The sequence below is a fragment of the Coregonus clupeaformis genome, chromosome 6 (genome assembly GCF_020615455.1).
Source record: "Coregonus clupeaformis isolate EN_2021a chromosome 6, ASM2061545v1, whole genome shotgun sequence".
Classification (NCBI taxonomy): domain Eukaryota; kingdom Metazoa; phylum Chordata; class Actinopteri; order Salmoniformes; family Salmonidae; genus Coregonus; species Coregonus clupeaformis.
This window is the reverse complement of record NC_059197.1, coordinates 20,148,074-20,170,899: the sequence shown is the minus strand read 5'-3', so window position 1 is coordinate 20,170,899 and position 22,826 is coordinate 20,148,074. Positions and strand designations below refer to the sequence as shown.

The following is a 22,826-nucleotide window of genomic DNA, read 5'->3' as shown; positions in this document are numbered from 1 at the left end:
CTTATCCCAACGCTCGGGCACGCCACCCAAGATCCGCCCCTGTGCCTTCTTTTCTAAGAAGCTCAGCGCGGCGGAGCAGAACTACGCCGTTGGTGATCGGGAGCTGCTGGCTGTTGTCCGAGCTTTGACGGTGTGGAGACATTGGCTCAAAGGGACAAAACAGGAGGCTGAATTCTCGCCAGGCCAGGTGGGCCCTCTTCTTCACCCAGTTTGATTTCAGACTCTCATACATTCCAGGTACGAAGAACGTGAAGGCAGACGCACTGTCTTGTATGACACAGAGGAGAGGCCCAGAGACAACACCCCCATACTCCTGGCCTCATGCATTGTGGCGCCGGTAGTATGGGCGATGGACGCAGATATAGCGCAGGCATTACGCACAGATCCATCTCCACCGCAGTGTCCAGCTGGGATGCAGTACATGCCTGCACTTATCCGTGATCGTCTGATCTACTGGGCACACACGTCACCCTCCTCTGGTCATCCAGGTATCGGTCGTACAATGCGCTGCCTGACCGAGAAGTACTGGTGGCCTACCTTGGCTAAGAACGTGAGGGTGTATGTTTCCTCATGCTCAGTGTGCGCCCAGAGTAAGGCACCTAGGCACCTCCCAGCGGGTAAGCTACAACCTTTACCAGTTCCACAACGACCATGGTCTCACCTGAGTATTGATTTTCTTACTGATCTTCCCCCCTCCCAAGGTAACACCACTATCCTGGTCATTGTGGACCGCTTTTCAAAGTCCTGCCGCCTCCTTCCTCTGCCCAGTCTCCCCACGGCCCTACAAACTGCGGAAGCTCTGTTTACTCACGTCTTCCGGCACTACGGGGTACCAGAGGATATAGTGTCCGACCGAGGTCCCCAGTTCACGTCTAGAGTCTGGAAGGCATTCATGAAACGTCTGGGGGTCTCGGTCAGCCTGACCTCTGGATTTCACCCCGAGAGTAATGGGCAGGTGGAAAGGGTGAATCAAGATGTGGGTAGGTTCCTGCGGACCTACTGTCAGGACCAGCCGGGGGAGTGGTCGGTGTTCCTGCCATGGGCAGAATATGCTCAGAACTCTCTCCACCACAACTCCACTAATCTAACACCCTTCCAATGTGTTTTAGGTTACCAACCGGTCATGGCACCGTGGCACCAGAGCCAGACCGAGGCTCCTGCGGTGGATGACTGGTTTCGGCGTTTGGAGGAGACTTGGGACGCTGCCCACGTTCGCCTCCAGCGCACTGTGCGTCGTCAGAAGGCCAACGCTGACCGCCACCGCAGGGAGGCCCCGGTGTTCGTACCGGGGGATCGGGTCTGGCTCTCGACCCGGAATCTGTCCCTCCGCCTGCCCTGCCGGAAGCAGAGCCCGCGGTTTGTGGGGCCGTTTAAAGTCCTGAGGAGAATAAACGAGGTGACATACAGGTTGTTCCTCCCCCCTGATTACCGTATTAACCCTCGTTTCATGTGTCTCTCCTCAGGCCGGTGGTAGCTGGTCCGCTCCAGGAGTCTGAGGTGCGGGATGTTCCTCCACCTCCTCTGGACATTGAGGGGGCCCCGGCGTACTCGGTCCGTTCCATCCTGGATTCGAGGCGTCGGGTGGGGGGCCTTCAGTATCTCGTGGAGTGGGAGGGGTACGGTCCGGAGGAACGGTGCTGGGTCCCAAGGCGGGACATCCTCGATCCCTCCCTGTTGAGGGATTTCCACCGTCGCCATCCGACTCGCCCTGCACCGCGTCCTCCTGGCCGTCCCCGCGTCGGGGGTACTGTCACGACTTCCGCCGAGGCTGCCCCCCCTCCTGTTTTGGGCAGGCTTCGGCATTCGTCGTCACCGGAGTACTAGCTACTGCTGATCCCATTCTCATCACTCCACTTGTCATGTCTTGTCAATCACACACACCTGGTGCTCATTCCCCTAATTAGTATGTGTATAAGTGTTCCCTCTGTTCTCCTTGTCTTTGTGAGTGATTGTTTGTTGTGAGAGCGTGTTGCTCGGTTGAGCTACTATTCACTGTGTTTATGCCAAGGTGGATGTTTTCCCTTGTACAGTGTCGTTTGACGCTTTGGGCGTTTTATTTATGTAAACGGAATAAACTCTGGACTTCGGTATTTTACCTCCTTCGCCTGACTCCTTCATTCACACCTCGTCACACCATCCAAAATCCTATTTTCCCTAACCCTAAATCTAACCCTAATTGTAACCCTAACCCTAAACCTAACTCCTAAGCCTAAAATAGCAGTTTTTCTTGTGGGAAGCGGCAAAATGTCCCCACTTGCCCGAATTGTCCTTCTTTTACTATCCTTGAGGACTTCTGGTACCCACAAGGCACAGGAGGTTGGTGGCACCTTAATTGGGCAGGACGGGCTGGTGGTAATGGCTGGAGCGGAATTAGTGGAATGGTATCAAATACATCAAACACATGGTTTGATGCCATTACAATCGCTCCTTTCAGCAACCTAAACTGCCACAAGGATAGTTAAACAAAAAACACACACACACACACACACACACACACACACACACACACACACACACACACACACCTGTTGGCGTAGGCACAGATGTTGTCTATAAGGGGGCAGTTCTTCAGCATGGCCTCCACCTTCCCCAGAGACACATACTCTCCAGCCTGGAGCTTAACCAGGTCCTTCTTACGATCTGTAGACACAGGGACACACTGAGTAGAACTGGAGGAGAAACAGCACATTTTCCACTGCACTGCAAATCTTTACAGACAGATGTAGACAACAGAGAACCGTAGGATTTCTGTCAGTCTAATGTAAACACGGCTCAAGAGGAATTGTCAGAAGTGAGGTGGAATTGGGAAACAGTTGTTCTTGGGAGCTGCCCTGCTAGACTGATAGATGAACGTAGGGGCATAGGTTGTTTAGAAGGGATTCAGTGGTTTTGGGCATGATGTTGATGTGGTGTGCTGGCGTAGGTGGTATCAGGGATTTTTCTTTTTACATACTACTCTATATGGACATCAGAGGAGGCTGGTGGGAGGAGCTATAGGATGACAGGCTCGTTGTCATGGCTGGAATGCAATCAGTGGAATGGTACCAAACACATCAAACACATGGAAACAACGTATTTGACTCCACTCCATAGATTTCATTTCAACCATTACAATGAGCCCGTCATCCTATAGCTCCTCCCACCAGCCTCCTTTGATGGACATGCCCAAATGTAAATGTGTATCTTAGCAAATATGAACTTGGGTGCATAACCATGGTGAAAGGGAACACTTTGGAATAGAGTAGAAACCGAGAATGAGGCCATTCAGAAGAGGTGTTAGCCCTGCTCCTCACCAATGATCTTGAGGCATCCATCAGGATGGACTTCTCCTATGTCTCCAGTACAGAACCAGCGCTGGCCATTGTCATCCACAAAGAAGTCCTGGTTCTTGGCCTCATTCTTGTAGTAACCCATGGTAACGTTGGGCCCGCCAATCAGGATCTCGCCTCGTGGGGTGGGCGTGTCTGTGCTGTGGTAGCCACCTGGAGGACAGAGCAGTAACAAGGCAATTAAGTAATGTGGCAAAGAAATGAACTTTATGTCCTGAATACAAAGCGTAATGTTTGGGGCAAATCCAACACAACACATCACTGAGTACCACTCTTCATACTTTCAAGCATGGTGGTGTCAAATTTTATTTGCCACATGCACCGAATACAACAGGTGTAGACCTTACAGTGAAATGCTTACTTACAAGCCCTTAACCAAAAATGCAGTTTTTAAGAAAATAAAAAATAGCAAATAATTAAAAAGTAGCATTAAATAAAATAACAGTAGGGAGGCTACAGTGGGGAAAAAAAGTATTTAGTCAGCCACCAATTGTGCAAGTTCTCCCACTTAAAAAGATGAGAGAGGCCTGTAATTTTCATCATAGGTACACGTCAACTATGACAGACAAATTGAGAAAAAAAAATCCAGAAAATCACATTGTAGGATTTTTAATGAATTTATTTGCAAATGATGGTGGAAAATAAGTATTTGGTCACCTACAAACAAGCAAGATTTCTGGCTCTCACAGACCTGTAACTTCTTCTTTAAGAGGCTCCTCTGTCCTCCACTCGTTACCTGTATTAATGGCACCTGTTTGAACTTGTTATCAGTATAAAAGACACCTGTCCACAACCTCAAACAGTCACACTCCAAACTCCACTATGGCCAAGACCAAAGATCTGTCAAAGGACACCAGAAACAAAATTGTAGACCTGCACCAGGCTGGGAAGACTGAACCTGCAATAGGTAAGCAGCTTGGTTTGAAGAAATCAACTGTGGGAGCAATTATTAGGAAATGGAAGACATACAAGACCACTGATAATCTCCCTCGATCTGGGGGCTCCACGCAAGATCTCACCCCGTGGGGTCAAAATTATCACAAGAACAGTGAGCAAAAAATCCCAGAGCCACACGGGGGACCTAGTGAATGACCTGCAGAGAGCTGGGACCAAAGTAACAAAGCCTACCATCAGTAACACACTACGCCGCCAGGGACTCAAATCCCGCAGTGCCACACGTGTGCCCCTGCTTAAGCCAGTACGTGTCCAGGCCCGTCTGAAGTTTGCTAGAGTGCATTTGGATGATCCAGAAGAGGATTGGGAGAATGTCATATGGTCAGATGAAACTAAAATATAACTTTTTGGTAAAAACTCAACTCGTTGTGTTTGGAGGACAAAGAATGCTGAGTTGCATCCAAAGAACACCATACCTACTGTGAAGCATGGGGGTGGAAACATCATGCTTTGGGGCTGTTTTTCTGCAAAGCGACCAGGACGACTGATCCGTGTAAAGGAAAGAATGAATGGGGCCATGTATCCTGAGATTTTGAGTGAAAACCTCCTTCCATCAGCAAGGGCATTGAAGATGAAACGTGGCTGGGTCTTTCAGCATGACAATGATCCCAAACACACCGCCCGGGCAACGAAGGAGTGGCTTCGTAAGAAGCATTTCAAGGTCCTAGAGTGGCCTAGCCAGTCTCCAGATCTCAACCCCATAGAAAATCTTTGGAGGGAGTTGAAAGTCTGTGTTGCCCAGCGACAGCCCCAAAACATCACTGCTCTAGAGGAGATCTGCATGGAGGAATGGGCCAAAAATACCAGCAACAGTGTGTGAAAACCTTGTGAAGACTTACAGAAAACGTTTGACCTGTGTCATTGCCAACAAAGGGTATATAACAAAGTATTGAGAAACTTTTGTTATTGACCAAATACTTATTTTCCACCATAATTTGCAAATAAATTCATTAAAAATCCTACAATGTGATTTTCAGGATTTTTTTCTCTCATTTTGTCTGTCATAGTTGACGTGTACCTATGATGAAAATTACAGGCCTCTCTCATCTTTTTAAGTGGGAGAACTTGCACAATTGGTGGCTGACTAAATACTTTTTTCCCCCACTGTATATACAGGGGGTACCGGTACAGAGTCAATGTGCGGGGCACCAGTTAGTCGAGGTCACACCCTGATCTATTTCACCTGTCTTTGTGCTTGTCTCTACTCCCCTCCAGGTGTCGCCCATCTACCCATTATCCCCAGTGTATTTATACCTGTGTTCTCTGTTTGTCTGTTGCCAGTTTGTTTTGTCTCGTTAAGCCTACCAGCGTTTTTCCCGTACTCCTGTTTTTCTCTAGTTCTTGTTTTCTAGTTTTCCCGGTTTTGACCATTCTGCCTGCCCTGACCCTGAGCCTTCCTGCCGTTCTGTACCTTGTGACACTGCCTTGGATTACTGACCTCTGCCTGCCCCTGAGCCTGCCTGCCATTCTGTACTTTTTGTACTCTGTTCTGGATTACTGACCTCTGCCTGCCCTTGACCTGTCGTTTGCCTGCCCCCGTTTTTGTAATAAACTTTTGTTACTTCGAAACTGTCTGCATCTGGGTCTTCTTGTGAGCTGTGATAGGTGGTGGCTGCATCATGTTATGGGTATGCTTGTCATTGGCAAGGACTAGTGACTTTTTTGGGATAAAAAGAAACAGAGTAGAGCTAAGCACAGGCAAAATCCTAGAGGAAAACCTGGTTCAGTCTGCTTTCCAACAGACACTGGGAGACAAATTCACCTTTCAGCAGGACAATAACCTAAAACACAAGGCCAAAAATACACTGGAGTTGCTTACCTAGACGACATTGAATGTTCCTGAGTGGCCTAGTTACAGTTTTGACTTAAAATCGGCTTGATAATCTATGTCAAGACTTGAAAATGTCTGTCTAGCAATGATCAACAACCAACTTTACAGAGCTTGAATAATTTTTTTAAGAATAATGTGCAAATATTGTACAATCCAGGTGTGCAAAGCTCTTAGAGACTTACCCAGAAATACTCACAGCTGTAATCGCTGCCAAAGGTGATTCTAACAAGTATTGACTCAGGGGTTTGAATATTTATGAAATCAAGATATATTAGGGTTTTATTTTTCCAAATTTATTTTTACAAATGTTATAATTTTTCTTCCACTTTGACATTACAGAGTATATTGTGTAGATCGTTGACACACAATGACAGTTAAATATATTTGAATCCCACCTTGTAACAACAACATTTTGAAAAAGTCAACAGGTGTGAATACTTTCTGAAGGCACTGTATGTATGATGGAAAACTGTACAGAGGAAAGAGTTGTGTTTTGAATGACTTCCTTACAAGGTCATGGAGAACTGAATGCAGTTGAAATATGAGAGAGTGATCTTTCTCCTAAAACGCTGTCCATCTCTCACACTGACTAGGGCATTTGTGTAAATAATGTGGGATGGATTGGTAAACTATATGACATTGTTTTCATAAGTGTGTGTGTGTGTATATGTGTGTGTGGATAAAGAGACCCAGGGGTCCTCCTCCCTGTCTGTCTGTGTTACTCACCCTCCACCCAATCCTTGAGCTTGATTTCAGAACAAATGAGCGGTCCACCAACTCGCCCTGTACTGTAGTCCCACACTGGAACACACACACATACACATCGTCATCACAAGCTGCAGTGACTGACCACTGTACAATACACAGTGGCACTGTTATGCTAAATGCGCCTCATCCGTTACCGTGGCAACCTGACCCAACCATGGTAACCCTGCCAAGGCCCTGCTCTCACTCCCATCCCTAAGGCATGACAACACTGAAACCCTTTCTCATTGGACCATAGCTAATAGTGGTGCTGTGCAATGGGTCACTGCTGGCTTCAGTTCTTTCCTGCATTGGGGAGAACTAATGGATATTTCCATGATTTTAGAACTCTGCTGTCTCTCCTTTCCTTTCTCTTCAGCTCCATCCCTCTGTATCCACCACTGTCTCTCCTCCCTCCTACCCCATCCCTCTGTATCCACCACTGTCTCTCCTCCCTCCTACCCCATCCCTCTGTATCCACCACTGTCTCTCCTCCCTCCCTCCTACCCCAACCCTCTGTATCCACCACTGTCTCTCCTCCCTCCTATCCCATCCCTCTGTATCCACCACTGTCTCTCCTCCCTCCTATCCCATCCCTCTGTATCCACCACTGTCTCTCCTCCCTCCTACCCCAACCCTCTGTATCCACCACTGTCTCTCCTCCCTCCTACCCCATCCATCTGTATCTAACATTGTCTCTCCTCCCTCCTACCCCATCCCTCTGTATCCACCACTGTTCCCTTCCCTCCTACCTTATCCCTCTGTATCCACCACTGTCTCTCCTCCCTCCTACCCTATCCCATCCATCTGTATCCACCACTGTCTCTCCTCCCTCCTACCCTATCCCATCCCTCTGTATCCACCACTGTCTCTCCTCCCTTCTACCCTATCCCATCCCGCTGTATCCACCACTGTCTCTCCTCTCTCCTACCCTATCCCGTCCCTCTGTATCCACCACTGTCTCTCCTCTCTCCTACCCTATCCCATCTCTCTGTATCCACCACTGTCTCTCTTCTCGCCTACCCTATCCCATCCTGCTGTATCCACCACTGTCTCTCCTCCCTCCTACCCTATCCCATCCCTCTGTATCCACCACTGTCTCTCCTCTCGCCTACCCTATCCCATCCCTCTGATCCACCACTGTCTTTCCTCCCTCCTACCCTATCCCATCCCTCTGTATCCACCACTGTCTCTCCTCCCTCCTACCCTATCCTATCCCTCTGTATCCACCACTGTCTCTCCTCCCTCCTACCCTATCCCATCCCTCTGTATCCACCACTGTCTCTCCTCCCTTCTACCCTATCCCATCCCTCTGTATCCACCACTGTCTCTCCTCCCTCCTACCCTATCCCATCCTGCTGTATCCACCACTGTCTCTCCTCCCTCCCTCCTACCCTATCCCTCTGTATCCACCACTGTCTCTCCTCCCTCCTACCCTATCCCATCCCTCTGTATCCTCCGTCTCTCCTCCCTCCTACCCTATCCCATCCCGCTGTATCCACCACTGTCTCTCCTCCCTCCCTCCTACCCTATCCCTCTGTATCCACCACTGTCTCTCCTCCCTCCTACCCTATCCCATCCCTCTGTATCCACCACTGTCTCTCCTCCCTCCTACCCTATCCCATCCCGCTGTATCCACCACTGTCTCTCCTCTCTCCTACCCTATCCCATCCCTCTGTATCCACCACTGTCTCTCCTCCCTCCTACCCTATCCCATCCCTCTGTATCCACCACTGTCTCTCCTCCCTCCTACCCTATCCCATCCCTCTGTATCCACCACTGTCTCTCCTCCCTCCTACCCTATCCTATCCCTCTGTATCCACCACTGTCTCTCCTCCCTCCTACCCTATCCTATCCCTCTGTATCCACCACTGTCTCTCCTCCCTCCTACCCTATCCCATCCCTCTGTATCCCTCCTTTCCTCAACCCCCCCCTCTCTCTCTCTCTCTCTCTCCCACCCCCTCTCTCTCTCTCCCTCTCTCTCACTCTCTCACTCTCTCACTCTCTCACTCTCTCACTCTCTCACTCTCTCACTCTCGCTGATGGTTCCAGCTCCACAGGTCTCGGTGAGGCCGTAGCCCTGGCCCACGGGGCAACAGAAGCACACGTTCATGAAGCGCTGGGTGGCGGCAGAGAGGGGCGCCCCGCCCGACAGCAGCACCCTGGTCTTCCCCCCCAGTAGGGACCGCACCTTCTTAAAGACCAGGCTGGAGGGAGTAGAGGGGAGGGGGAGGAGATCAGTTAATCTGCAAGGAAAATTCATGTTTACACTTCCTGGATGAACTGTGCTTCACTATGTTATTTGTTTTGTATGAGGTTTTGTATGAGCAATAGATATAGTGTGTATATGCAAGGATTTGTGTGTGTGTGTGTGTACTGTAGATGACTGACGTACTTGTCACACAGTGGCGTGCTGCGTCCTTTGGAGAGCTGCTCCAGCTTGTAGTTGTAGGCCAGAGTGAACAGAGTCCTCTGAGCACTGCTCATCTCCTCCACCTTGGTCATCACATTCTTATAGATACGATCCATTATCTCCTGTAGCACACAGAGAGAGAAAGAGAGAGAGAGAGAGAGAGAGAGAGAGAGAGAGAGAGAGAGAGAGAGAGAGAGAGAGAGAGAGAGAGAAAGAGAGAGAGAGAGAGAGAGAATAGGGGAGGAATTAAGAGATGGAGCAGAGACGCAAAAAGAGAAAAATAAAGAGGGGGAGTTGATTTGGATATACAGTACCATTATGGATATACACTACCATTATGGATATACACTACCATTATGGATATACGCTACCATTATGGATATACACTACCATTATGGATATACACTACCATTATGGATATACACTACCAGTCAAAAGTTTGGACACACCTACTCATTCAACGGTTTTTCTTAATTTTTTACTATTTCTTACATTGTAGAATAATAGTGAAGACATCAAAACTATGAAATAACACACATGGAATCATGTAGTAACCAAAATGATTCCATATGTGTTATTTCATAGTTTTGATGGCTTCACTATTATTCTACAATGTAGAAAACAGTAAAAATAAAGAAAAACCCTGGAATGAGTAGGTGTGTCCAAACTTTTGACTGTTACTCTATAAGAGAGGGTAGAAAATCGGGGGAGATGGAGAGGCAGAGACAGGGACAGAAAGAGGAGGGGAAATAAGAAGAATGTGGTGTTCGAGTCAATAAGTTCGGGATCTGTCTGTATGTGGCCAAAGCACATTGCTTTACACTGTGTCTGTCTGCGGTCTTAATATGGGGCTTTGGTCCCAGGCCCAGACAGCAGATTCCTGACACCTCTCTGTCTGGAGGCCCAGTTCTGAGGAGCTATGTGAGCACAGAGATAACACATGGAGGGGGTGACATCAGCCAGTGTCTCTTCTGTATCTGCCCAGCAGAGACTCTGTGTCCTGGGCATGAAAACAAGACCAAGTCCCAGACCAACCATTTCAATATTAGAGGTCTTAGCTAGATGATATCTTAGATAGGTCTAAATTCAATCAATTCTGTAAAGATGCTCACAGATTCAGCAACTATTAAAGCATTCAGAATATACTGTGGTGTATTGGGGAACAATCTGGTCAATATGAAACATTCAGTGTTTCAGTAAACAATAAAATGGGAATGCCCGACCCTGCTAGCTGCCTGTGGGCATGGAAAACAGTGACCTCATCACTCCCAGAGAGATTGATAAAGAGAGAAGGAGAGGAGCCTAAAGTCATTCAGTTGTCCAGTCAGTTGTTCTCGGATCTCAGATTCCACTCTGAAGGAGATTATGGGATTGATGCTATAATATCTTAAAGATGGCACCATGTCCGTGTGTGTGTGCGTGTGTGACTTAGCACTCTCTGTTTCTTAGCGACATGGTGACTGTAGGGAGAGTTTGTCCAACCCCACTAAAACCCAGATCACTTCGTTATTAAAGTCATGAGTTTGTGAGTTCCAAAACCGGGCTCCAAGTTTTAATGGAGTAAAGGGCACAACAAACAACAAACAACAAAACCAGCTGGTGGGTGTGAGAGTCTGTGTTTCTGTGCATGTTAGATAAAGTAGTGAGATAGGAAGTTGATGTGGGACACATGCAGACTGGTATCACAGACGAAACTACACACTGTGAGCGGTGTGTGTGTGTGTGTGTGTGTGTGTGTGTGTGTGTGTGAGAGAGAGAGAGAGTGAGAGTGAGTGAGGGAGTGTGTGTTTGTCTATGACAGGGAAAACCACACAGGGCTTTCTCACGTTCTGTTTACAGCTGTGAATGGTTCCAGACACTGGGGCCCTCTGGCCTGTGTCCCCTGACTCCTAGGGTCCTCATGGGGGAACACACAGATGAAGAGATGCATGGGGTCTCACAGAGAGAGGGAGAGTGACAGAGACAGAGACAGAGACAGAGACAGAGACAGACAAGAGTGAGGGACTGAATGACTCACCAGAGTAAGAGAAAAAGAGAGAAAGAGTGAGGGACTGAGTCACAGTATGTAGTGAAAGAGTGAGGGAGGCTCAATAACTCACCTGTATACACCTGTATATAACATTTCAACTATTTTCTACATTGAAATAAAATCACAGAATGGCTTGGGGTACTGTGACAGGAAAGAGAGAGAGAGGGGGAGGGATAGAGATAGAGATAAAGAGAGAGAGAGAGAGAGAGAGAGAGAGAGAGAGGGGAGGGAGAGAGAGAGAGAGAGAGAGAGAGAGAGAGAGAGAGCGAGAGAGAGAGAGAGAGAGAGAGAGAGAGAGAGAGAGAGAGAGAGAGAGGGAGGGAGGGAGGGGGAGGGAGAGAGAGAGAGGAAGGAGAGAGAGGGGGAGAGGGAGGGAGAGAGAGGAGGGGAGAGAGGGGGAGAGAGAGAGAGAGCAAGAGGAGAGGGGGAGGGAGAGAGAGAGCGAGAGCGAGAGCGAGAGCGAGAGCGAGAGCGAGAGCGAGAGCGAGAGCGAGAGAGAGAGAGAGAGAGAGAGAGAGAGAGAGAGAGAGAGAGAGAGAGAGAGGAGAGAGAGAGAGAGAGAGAGAGAGCGAGAGCGAGAGCGAGAGCGAGAGCGAGAGAGAGAGAGAGAGAGAGAGAGAGAGAGAGTCAGGGGAAACTGTCTGTACTGGACCAGCAGTACTGATCTTAGTCTGTGTCTGGGAAAGCAACCCTACATGTACAGTACTGTATGTGCGTCTTACCGGCACAGCTGCCATAAGAGTAGGTTGCAGAACACTGGTGTCTCCTTTACTGCCTGTTTTTATCTTTGTCGACTGGTGTGAGAGAAAGGATACAGTTATGATACAGGTACTCTACACATATATTCACCTTTTATATATGTGTTTAGTAATGTACAGTTCAAGCATGTGATATACAGAGCAGGGGGGGACCACCTCACCTGGTCCGCTAGTGTCTGGGGGGAGGAGTATCCGATCCTGCAGCCGTGAGCCACACACACCAGCTCTGCACTCAGCTCCAACACATGGGCCAGGGGGAGGTACCCGATGTAGGTGTCATTCTCACTGCCACAGTACAATATAAATAACTCATTATTATTCTAGCATACGGACAGACAGACAGACAGGCAACAGTCCAGCAGTACACAATCATATTTCAATAAACTTCCATGACAAAACTATATGTATAAGAAAGGTTTACACAATTAAACAACAAAATACACAAAGCACTGCAGTAAATGTCCTTCTGGGCCAGATCAAGATGATGTTGCTCTCTGAAGGGTAACAACCTGACCCCCTCTCTCCCATCCTCCTTTTCCCATTTTCCTCTCTTCCCCCAATCCTGTTCTCCAGAGAAAGTGAGAACACAAAGCATATGTCGTCATGGTGATCACCAGTGTGATGGTAGAGTATCTACTTGTGTTTACAGCACAGCCTTAAACCCACACTTCTGCACGTGCTCAGTTGACACCAAGGCCCCAATCAGGAAGTTGTCCTCATAGATCACTTTGAGTGTTTTCTTTAATTCAGCGTTGAAATGGGACCTACTATGTATAACCATCCCACTGTACTCCCCCACTGACAGCTGAGATCAGTCAAAAATGCATAGAAAGGACATTATGGGATCTTCCTCTAAGACAGCTCCAATTGAAAAAGGGCTGTGTAAACATTTTATCCATCTTCCTGGATAAGGTGCACTTTGGAAGCCAGCTTGGACTGTCAAAATTCTTAGAGTATTCAAAGTGGTATTCGATGATTCATGAAAATTCAGCTTATTAGGAAATGTCGATAGTAGTTTGGTACTGGAGGAAGGTGATGGTATGTAAAGCCCAGGAGGGTAAAGAGAGGGTATAAGGTTGGCAGGTTTGTGGTACTTACCCCAGGTTGGGTATCCTTTCTGCCATGCCAGTGATGCCAGCGATGATGTTGCTATGGGAGATCATGACGCCCTTGGGTACGCCAGTGGAGCCGCTGGTGTACATGATGACAGCGATGTCAGAGGGCATGGGCTGTTTACACCCACGAGACACTATACACACACACACACACACACACACAGACACACACAAACACACACACACACAAACACACACACACACACAGAGACACACACACACAGAGACACACACACACACACACACACACACACACACAGGAAACAAATTAGTTCATGGCATGGCATGAAAGCATGTTTTTGTAAATATTCAGCATATTGTAGGAAAAGGGAGTTCATGGGAGATCATAAGATATGGTGCAGGTCAGGACAATAAATGGAGGAGGCTTGTTAAGTCCATGTTAGGATATATAGTCTAGGATGTGAAGTCTGTAGGCGAAGGTCCTGGGAAGATATGGGTGTCGTTAAACAAGATGGGGGTAGAGGAAGTGGAATAAAACACACATAATGATGAATATCTAAAGAGAAGAAGAAAGGAACATTCCTAATGGAATGAAGGGGGAGAGGAACATCAGTCAAATGAAACATTAAATCACATTAAACTCAATGGCACCATTTAGTAAACGTCCTTCAGCCTCTTGGTACTCTCAGTAGGAAGATACAGTATTTCTAAGAGCTGTGTTACTGCTAATAACACCATCTACCTCTCTCTCTCTTCCTTTATGTCTCTCTCTCCCTCTCTCCCTCTCTACGGCTCTCTTCCTCTGCTCTCTTTCTTCTCTGAGTTTTGGCTGTGTGTTAACTGTCTGAGATTTGTTCAATTGAAGTAAAGCCTCTCCTCCCCGTCAGCCCACTTCAAATGTTTGGACTTAAGTTCTCCAAGACATGTTACTCTTGTCTAGGCTTGCCAAAAAGCCACTCAGAAATTATATTATGTCATGCAATGTGGATTCTGTCAATGTGAAAAGGAGTGAGATGACTCTAGATCTCAGTTGGTAGAGCATGGCGCTTGCAACGCCAGGGTTGTGGGTTCGTTTTCCACTGGGGGCCAGTGTGAAAAATGTATGCACTCACTAAATGTAAGTCGGTCTGGATGAGAGCGTCTGCTAAATGACTAAAATGTCAAATGTAGATCATGTAGGTTTCTTAAACTATGGGTCGGGACCCAAAGTGGGCCCTAGGCATGTGAGAGGTGTGTTATAAGACTACATCTACAATCACACACTATTTCTTCTTAATTTGGGTTGTTGGAGGATGATTTGGGTCACGGGAGGATGGCCAATTTATAAATTTATCGAGCTAAAAAATAAAAATAAATCCCTGTTCTAAATTATATAAGAAACAACAGTCAGCAGTTTTCTCTCAGTTGTCCTCATGTGGAAAATGAAGACGTGTTTTTTATTGTTTTTTTTAGGGCTGGGGGCTTGCTCAGTGTCGTGTGGAATATAAACATTTCCAAGACGTCACCAGCGGGTGCAGAAAAATAAAACACAACCCAAACAGAAGACAGAGAGAGAAAGAAGGGAGCAAAAGAGAGGGAGATAGGAGAGGGAGAGAGGAGGGGGACGTGACTTGGAGTCAACCGCATGCGAGAGGAGGGGCCATGTTCTGACATAAACATGGACCCAGAGATAGGGGGGGGTGGAGTGATGTCATGTGAAGTTTACAGAAGTGTCTATAAACATGACCCTCCTTCCTAATCCCACAGGTCAGATAGCGATGATATGCTATCCTGCATGGTTTGGTGCTAATGCTGTGGCATGTCTGTCCCTGCAGCCCATTTTCTAGTTCATTTCCCTAGCCACTGATTCATAGCATTGTCCTGCTGCTCAAACTCACTCTGTAACTCTCTGTCCTTCTGACATGAGTTTCAACTGATAAATACTAACAAACAATAAAACCTACAAACACGCACACACACTTCCACTGATTTAGGCCTAGACCACAGCAGGCTATTTTAGCAGTGACCACTGCAACACACACCCACACACACACACACACACACACCTACCCTTCACAGTACCAGCTCTACTTGTTATGGGTCAAGCAGTGCAGCACTAGAGACCAGACGGAGAAAAGGAGGGATGGAAAGATAGAGGAAGGGAAGGAGAAAATAGGAGAGAAAGGGAAATAGGAGAGAAAGGGAAATAGGAGAGAAAGGTAGAGTATTTCCTCTCCAAGCTTTAATCTGACACAGATGTGTCCACTTCCTCATTCACATGACCTAATGAGCCACCTCCCCCTTTGAGACTACAGTATCTTTGAGACTACAGTATCTCTGAGACTACAGTATCTCTGACTACAGTATCTTTGAGACTACAGTATCTCTGAGACTACAGTATCTCTGAGACTACGGTATCTTTGAGACTACAGTATCTCTGAGACTACAGTATCTTTGAGACTACAGTATCTCTGAGACTACGGTATCTTTGAGACTACAGTATCTCTGAGACTACGGTATCTTTGAGACTATAGTATCTCTGAGACTACAGTATATTTGAGACTACAGTATCTCTGAGACTACAGTATCTCTGAGACTACAGTATCTTTGAGACTACAGTATCTCTGAGACTACAGTATCTCTGAGACTACAGTATATTTGAGACTACAGTATCTCTGAGACTACAGTATCTCTGAGACTACAGTATCTTTGAGACTACAGTATCTCGGACTACAGTTTCGCTGAGACTACAGTATCTTTGAGACTACAGTATCTCGGAGACTACAGTTTCTCTGAGACTACAGTATCTCTGAGACTATATTATCTTTGAGACTACAGTATCTCTGAGACTACAGTATCTTTGAGACTACAGTATCTCTGAGACTACATTATCTTTGAGACTACAGTATCTCTGAGACTACAGTATCTTTGAGACTACAGTATCTCTGAGACTACAGTATCTCTGAGACTACAGTATCTCTGAGACTACAGTATATCTGAGACTACGGTATCTTTGAGACTACAGTATCTCTGAGACTACAGTATCTTTGAGACTACAGTATCTCTGAGACTACGGTATCTTTGAGACTACAGTATCTCTGAGACTACAGTATCTTTGAGACTACAGTATCTCTGAGACTACAGTATCTTTGAGACTACAGTATCTCTGAGACTACGGTATCTTTGAGACTACAGTATCTCTGAGACTACAGTATCTTTGAGACTACAGTATCTCTGAGACTACGGTATCTTTGAGACTACAGTATCTCTGAGACTACGGTATCTTTGAGACTACAGTATCTCTGAGACTACAGTATCTTTGAGACTACAGTATCTCTGAGACTACAGTATATTTGAGACTACAGTATCTCTGAGACTACAGTATCTCTGAGACTACAGTATCTCTGAGACTACAGTATCTTTGAGACTACAGTATCTCGGACTACAGTTTCTCTGAGACTACAGTATCTTTGAGACTACAGTATCTCGGAGACTACAGTTTCTCTGAGACTACAGTATCTCTGAGACTATATTATCTTTGAGACTACAGTATCTCTGAGACTATATTATCTTTGAGACTACAGTATCTCTGAGACTACAGTATCTATCAGCTAGCAGGAGATACTGTAAGGAGAGATGACTCTGCACTGACTAGTGACTACAGCCTTGTCCAGAAAAGTAATTACCTACAAAATAATAAATGAATGCATAACTATGTTATACATGTCTGTACATTTCAGTGTAATGCCGTTAAAGAAATGTTGAGTCCACACGCACACACACACACGTGTTTACCATTCTCAGGCTTGGTCCCCAGCTCCTGAACAGTGGCCATGTTGTGGACACTGATGCCTCGTGGGTAACCGGGCCACTTGGTGGGCGTGTCATCCACCACGATGATGTGCTGCAGCCTGGGCACCTCCAACAGGATGAACTAAACTCAACCAGGAAACACACAAAGAAGTCTTTAAGACAGCTATACTATAACCATCAAATGGTTGGTCGGGACAGGGATAGGGCATACTGATAGGGTTTGGCTGATTCCCTCTGGTCGCAGACTGGCTGCTGGCTACAAACAGTGGTTTTGTTTACGTGTTCATTTTCAAGTATGTTTTCAAAGGCTTGACCTTTCCGTACACGTGGACATGCAAAATAAACACATGCACTTTCTACATCATTCTACTTCAGTATGTTTAGACAACCTAAACATGTGAGTCAATTCTTTCAGGTTTTGACAGATACATATTGCTTTACTGGCTCTGTACCCTGTCTCTCTCCTCAGGAGGGAGTATGGACTGTATGTCTCTGTCTCTAACCCAGTGTGTTGGTCTGTGTCTCTAACCCAGTGTGTTGGTCTGTGTCTCTAACCCAGTGTGTTGGTCTGTGTCTCTAACCCAGTGTGTTGGTCTGTGTCTCTAACCCAGTGTGTTGGTCTGTGTCTCTAACCCAGTGTGTTGGTCTGTGTCTCTAACCCAGTGTGTTGGTCTGTGTCTCTAACCCAGTGTGTTGGTCTGTGTCTCTAACCAAGTGTGTTGGTCTGTGTCTCTAACCCAGTGTGTTGGTCTGTGTCTCTAACCCAGTGTGTTGGTCTGTGTCTCTAACCCAGTGTGTTGGTCTGTGTCTCTAACCCAGTGTGTTGGTCTGTGTCTCTAACCCAGTGTGTTGGTCTGTGTCTCTAACCCAGTGTGTTGGTCTGTGTCTCTAACCCAGTGTGTTGGTCTGTGTCTCTAACCCAGTGTGTTGGTCTGTGTCTCTAACCCAGTGTGTTGGTCTGTGTCTCTAACCCATGTGTGTTGGTCTGTGTCTCTAACCCAGTGTGTTGGTCTGTGTCTCTAACCCAGTGTGTTGGTCTGTGTCTCTAACCCAGTGTGTTGGTCTGTGTCTCTAACCAAGTGTGTTGGTCTGTGTCTCTAACCCAGTGTGTTGGTCTGTGTCTCTAACCCAGTGTGTTGGTCTGTGTCTCTAACCCAGTGTGTTGGTCTGTGTCTCTAACCCAGTGTGTTGGTCTGTGTCTCCTAACCCAGTGTGTTGGTCTGTGTCTCTAACCCAGTGTGTTGGTCTGTGTCTCTAACCCAGTGTGTTGGTCTGTGTCTCTAACCCAGTGTGTTGGTCTGTGTCTCTAACCCAGTGTGTTGGTCTGTGTATCTAACCCAGTGTGTTGGTCTGTGTATCTAACCCAGTGTGTTGGTCTGTGTATCTAACCCAGTGTGTTGGTCTGTGTATCTAACCCAGTGTGTTGGTCTGTGTATCTAACCCAGTGTGTTGGTCTGTGTCTCTAACCCAGTGTGTTGGTCTGTGTCTCTAACCCAGTGTGTTGGTCTGTGTCTCTAACCCAGTGTGTTGGTCTGTGTCTCTAACCCAGTGTGTTGGTCTGTGTCTCTAACCCAGTGTGTTGGTCTGTGTCTCTAACCCAGTGTGTTGGTCTGTGTCTCTAACCCAGTGTGTTGGTCTGTGTCTCTAACCCAGTGTGTTGGTCTGTGTCTCTAACCCAGTGTGTTGGTCTGTGTCTCTAACCCAGTGTGTTGGTCTGTGTCTCTAACCCAGTGTGTTGGTCTGTGTCTCTAACCCAGTGTGTTGGTCTGTGTCTCTAACCCAGTGTGTTGGTCTGTGTCTCTAACCCAGTGTGTTGGTCTGTGTCTCTAACCCAGTGTGTTGGTCTGTGTCTCTAACCCAGTGTGTTGGTCTGTGTCTCTAACCCAGTGTGTTGGTCTGTGTCTCTAACCCAGTGTGTTGGTCTGTGTCTCTAACCCAGTGTGTTGGTCTGTGTCTCTAACCCAGTGTGCTGGTCTGTGTCTCTAACCCAGTGTGTTGGTCTGTGTCTCTAACCCAGTGTGTTGGTCTGTGTCTCCTAACCCAGTGTGTTGGTCTGTGTCTCTAACCCAGTGTGTTGGTCTGTGTCTCTAACCCAGTGTGTTGGTCTGTGTCTCTAACCCAGTGTGTTGGTCTGTGTCTCTAACCCAGTGTGTTTGGTCTGTGTCTCTAACCCAGTGTGTGTTGGTCTGTGTCTCTAACCCAGTGTGTTGGTCTGTCTCTAACCCAGTGTGTTGGTCTGTGTCTCTAACCCAGTGTGTTGGTCTGTGTCTCTAACCCAGTGTGTTGGTCTGTGTCTCTAACCCAGTGTGTTGGTCTGTGTCTCTAACCCAGTGTGTTGGTCTGTGTCTCTAACCCAGTGTGTTGGTCTGTGTCTCTAACCCAGTGTGTTGGTCTGTGTATCTAACCCAGTGTGTTGGTCTGTGTCTCTAACCCAGTGTGTTGGTCTGTGTCTCTAACCCAGTGTGTTGGTCTGTGTCTCTAACCCAGTGTGTTGGTCTGTGTCTCTAACCCAGTGTGTTGGTCTGTGTATCTAACCCAGTGTGTTGGTCTGTGTCTCCTAACCCAGTGTGTTGGTCTGTGTCTCTAACCCAGTGTGTTGGTCTGTGTCTCTAACCCAGTGTGTTGGTCTGTGTCTCTAACCCAGTGTGTTGGTCTGTGTCTCTAACCCAGTGTGTTGGTCTGTGTCTCTAACCCAGTGTGTTGGTCTGTGTCTCTAACCCAGTGTGTTGGTCTGTGTCTCTAACCCAGTGTGTTGGTCTGTGTCTCTAACCCAGTGTGTTGGTCTGTGTCTCTAACCCAGTGTGTTGGTCTGTGTCTCTAACCCAGTGTGTTGGTCTGTGTCTCTAACCCAGTGTGTTGGTCTGTGTCTCTAACCCAGTGTGTTGGTCTGTGTCTCTAACCCAGTGTGTTGGTCTGTGTCTCTAACCCAGTGTGTTGGTCTGTGTCTCTAACCCAGTGTGTTGGTCTGTGTCTCTAACCCAGTGTGTTGGTCTGTGTCTCTAACCCAGTGTGTTGGTCTGTGTCTCTAACCCAGTGTGTTGGTCTGTGTCTCTAACCCAGTGTGTTGGTCTGTGTCTCTAACCCAGTGTGTTGGTCTGTGTATCTAACCCAGTGTGTTGGTCTGTGTCTCTAACCCAGTGTGTTGGTCTGTGTCTCTAACCCAGTGTGTTGGTCTGTGTCTCTAACCCAGTGTGTTGGTCTGTGTCTCTAACCCAGTGTGTTGGTCTGTGTATCTAACCCAGTGTGTTGGTCTGTGTATCTAACCCAGTGTGTTGGTCTGTGTCTCTAACCCAGTGTGTTGGTCTGTGTCTCTAACCCAGTGTGTTGGTCTGTGTCTCTAACCCAGTGTGTTGTTCTGTGTATCTAACCCAGTGTGTTGGTCTGTGTATCTAACCCAGTGTGTTGGTCTGTGTCTCTAACCCAGTGTGTTGGTCTGTGTCTCTAACCCAGTGTGTTGGTCTGTGTCTCTAACCCAGTGTGTTGGTCTGTGTCTCTAACCCAGTGTGTTGGTCTCTGTCTCTAACCCAGTGTGTTGGTCTGTGTCTCTAACCCAGTGTGTTGGTCTGTGTCTCTAACCCAGTGTGTTGGTCTGCGTCTCTAACCCAGTGTGTTGGTCTGCGTCTCTAACCCAGTGTGTTGGTCTGTGTCTCTAACCCAGTGTGTTGGTCTGTGTCTCTAACCCAGTGTGTTGGTCTGTGTCTCTAACCCAGTGTGTTGGTCTGTGTCTCTAACCCAGTGTGTTGGTCTGTGTCTCTAACCCAGTGTGTTGGTCTGTGTCTCTAACCCAGTGTGTTGGTCTGTGTCTCTAACCCAGTGTGTTGGTCTCTGTCTCTAACCCAGTGTGTTGGTCTGTGTCTCTAACCCAGTGTGTTGGTCTGTGTCTCTAACCCAGTGTGTTGGTCTGTGTCTCTAACCCAGTGTGTTGGTCTGTGTCTCTAACCCAGTGTGTTGGTCTGTGTCTCTAACCCAGTGTGTTGGTCTGTGTCTCTAACCCAGTGTGTTGGTCTGTGTCTCTAACCCAGTGTGTTGGTCTGTGTCTCTAACCCAGTGTGTTGGTCTGTGTCTCTAACCCAGTGTGTTGGTCTGTGTCTCTAACCCAGTGTGTTGGTCTGTGTCTCTAACCCAGTGTGTTGGTCTGTGTCTCTAACCCAGTGTGTTGGTCTGTGTCTCTAACCCAGTGTGTTGGTCTGTGTCTCTAACCCAGTGTGTTGGTCTGTGTCTCTAACCCAGTGTGTTGGTCGTGTCTCTAACCCAGTGTGTTGGTCTGTGTCTCTAACCCAGTGTGTTGGTCTGTGTCTCTAACCCAGTGTGTTGGTCTGTGTCTCTAACCCAGTGTGTTGGTCTGGTGTCTCTAACCCAGTGTGTTGGTCTGTGTCTCTAACCCAGTGTGTTGGTCTGTGTCTCTAACCCAGTGTGTTGGTCTGTGTCCCTAACCCAGTGTGTTGGTCTGTGTCTCTAACCCAGTGTGTTGGTCTGTGTCTCTAACCCAGTGTGTTGGTCTGTGTCTCTAACCCAGTGTGTTGGTCTGTGTCTCTAACCCAGTGTGTTGGTCTGTGTCTCTAACCCAGTGTGTTGGTCTGTGTCTCTAACCCAGTGTGTTGGTCTGTGTCTCTAACCCAGTGTGTTGGTCTGTGTCTCTAACCCAGTGTGTTGGTCTGTGTCTCTAACCCAGTGTGTTGGTCTGTGTCTCTAACCCAGTGTGTTGGTCTGTGTCTCTAACCCAGTGTGTTGGTCTGTGTCTCTAACCCAGTGTGTTGGTCTGTGTCTCTAACCCAGTGTGTTGGTCTGTGTCTCTAACCCAGTGTGTTGGTCTGTGTCTCTAACCCAGTGTGTTGGTCTGTGTCTCTAACCCAGTGTGTTGGTCTGTGTCTCTAACCCAGTGTGTTGGTCTGTGTCTCTAACCCAGTGTGTTGGTCTGTGTCTCTAACCCAGTGTGTTGGTCTGTGTCTCTAACCCAGTGTGTTGGTCTGTGTCTCTAACCCAGTGTGTTGGTCTGTGTCTCTAACCCAGTGTGTTGGTCTGTGTCTCTAACCCAGTGTGTTGGTCTGTGTCTCTAACCCAGTGTGTTGGTCTGTGTCTCTAACCCAGTGTGTTGGTCTGTGTCTCTAACCCAGTGTGTTGGTCTGTGTCTCTAACCCAGTGTGTTGGTCTGTGTCTCTAACCCAGTGTGTTGGTCTGTGTCTCTAACCCAGTGTGTTGGTCTGTGTCTCTAACCCAGTGTGTTGGTCTGTGTCTCTAACCCAGTGTGTTGGTCTGTGTATCTAACCCAGTGTGTTGGTCTGTGTCTCTAACCCAGTGTGTTGGTCTGTGTCTCTAACCCAGTGTGTTGGTCTGTGTCTCTAACCCAGTGTGTTGGTCTGTGTCTCTAACCCAGTGTGTTGGTCTGTGTCTCTAACCCAGTGTGTTGGTCTGTGTCTCTAACCCAGTGTGTTGGTCTGTGTCTCTAACCCAGTGTGTTGGTCTGTGTCTCTAACCCAGTGTGTTGGTCTGTGTCTCTAACCCAGTGTGTTGGTCTGTGTATCTAACCCAGTGTGTTGGTCTGTGTATCTAACCCAGTGTGTTGGTCTGTGTCTCTAACCCAGTGTGTTGGTCTGTGTCTCTAACCCAGTGTGTTGGTCTGTGTCTCTAACCCAGTGTGTTGGTCTGTGTCTCTAACCCAGTGTGTTGGTCTGTGTCTCTAACCCAGTGTGTTGGTCTGTGTCTCTAACCCAGTGTGTTGGTCTGTGTCTCTAACCCAGTGTGTTGGTCTGTGTCTCTAACCCAGTGTGTTGGTCTGTGTCTCTAACCCAGTGTGTTGGTCTGTGTCTCTAACCCAGTGTGTTGGTCTGTGTCTCTAACCCAGTGTGTTGGTCTGTGTCTCTAACCCAGTGTGTTGGTCTGTGTCTCTAACCCAGTGTGTT

General features: G+C 47.5%; 1 protein-coding gene across 2 annotated transcripts in view; it reads right to left on the bottom strand.

Moving 5' to 3' along the window:
• Nucleotides 1-22,826, bottom strand: part of LOC121567712 (long-chain-fatty-acid--CoA ligase 3) — a 49,911-nt gene that overhangs the window by 5,765 nt on the left and 21,320 nt on the right. For both annotated transcript variants that reach the window (XM_041877941.2, XM_041877942.2), the window contains exons 5-13: nucleotides 16,909-17,047; nucleotides 13,157-13,307; nucleotides 12,220-12,343; nucleotides 12,023-12,094; nucleotides 9,254-9,393; nucleotides 8,893-9,065; nucleotides 6,841-6,915; nucleotides 3,294-3,482; nucleotides 2,526-2,640 (exon numbers count right to left, since the gene is read on the bottom strand). In XM_041877941.2, coding sequence (XP_041733875.1) covers nucleotides 2,526-2,640; nucleotides 3,294-3,482; nucleotides 6,841-6,915; nucleotides 8,893-9,065; nucleotides 9,254-9,393; nucleotides 12,023-12,094; nucleotides 12,220-12,343; nucleotides 13,157-13,307; nucleotides 16,909-17,047 — 1,178 coding nt within the window. The remainder of the gene's footprint in view (nucleotides 1-2,525; nucleotides 2,641-3,293; nucleotides 3,483-6,840; nucleotides 6,916-8,892; nucleotides 9,066-9,253; nucleotides 9,394-12,022; nucleotides 12,095-12,219; nucleotides 12,344-13,156; nucleotides 13,308-16,908; nucleotides 17,048-22,826) is intronic.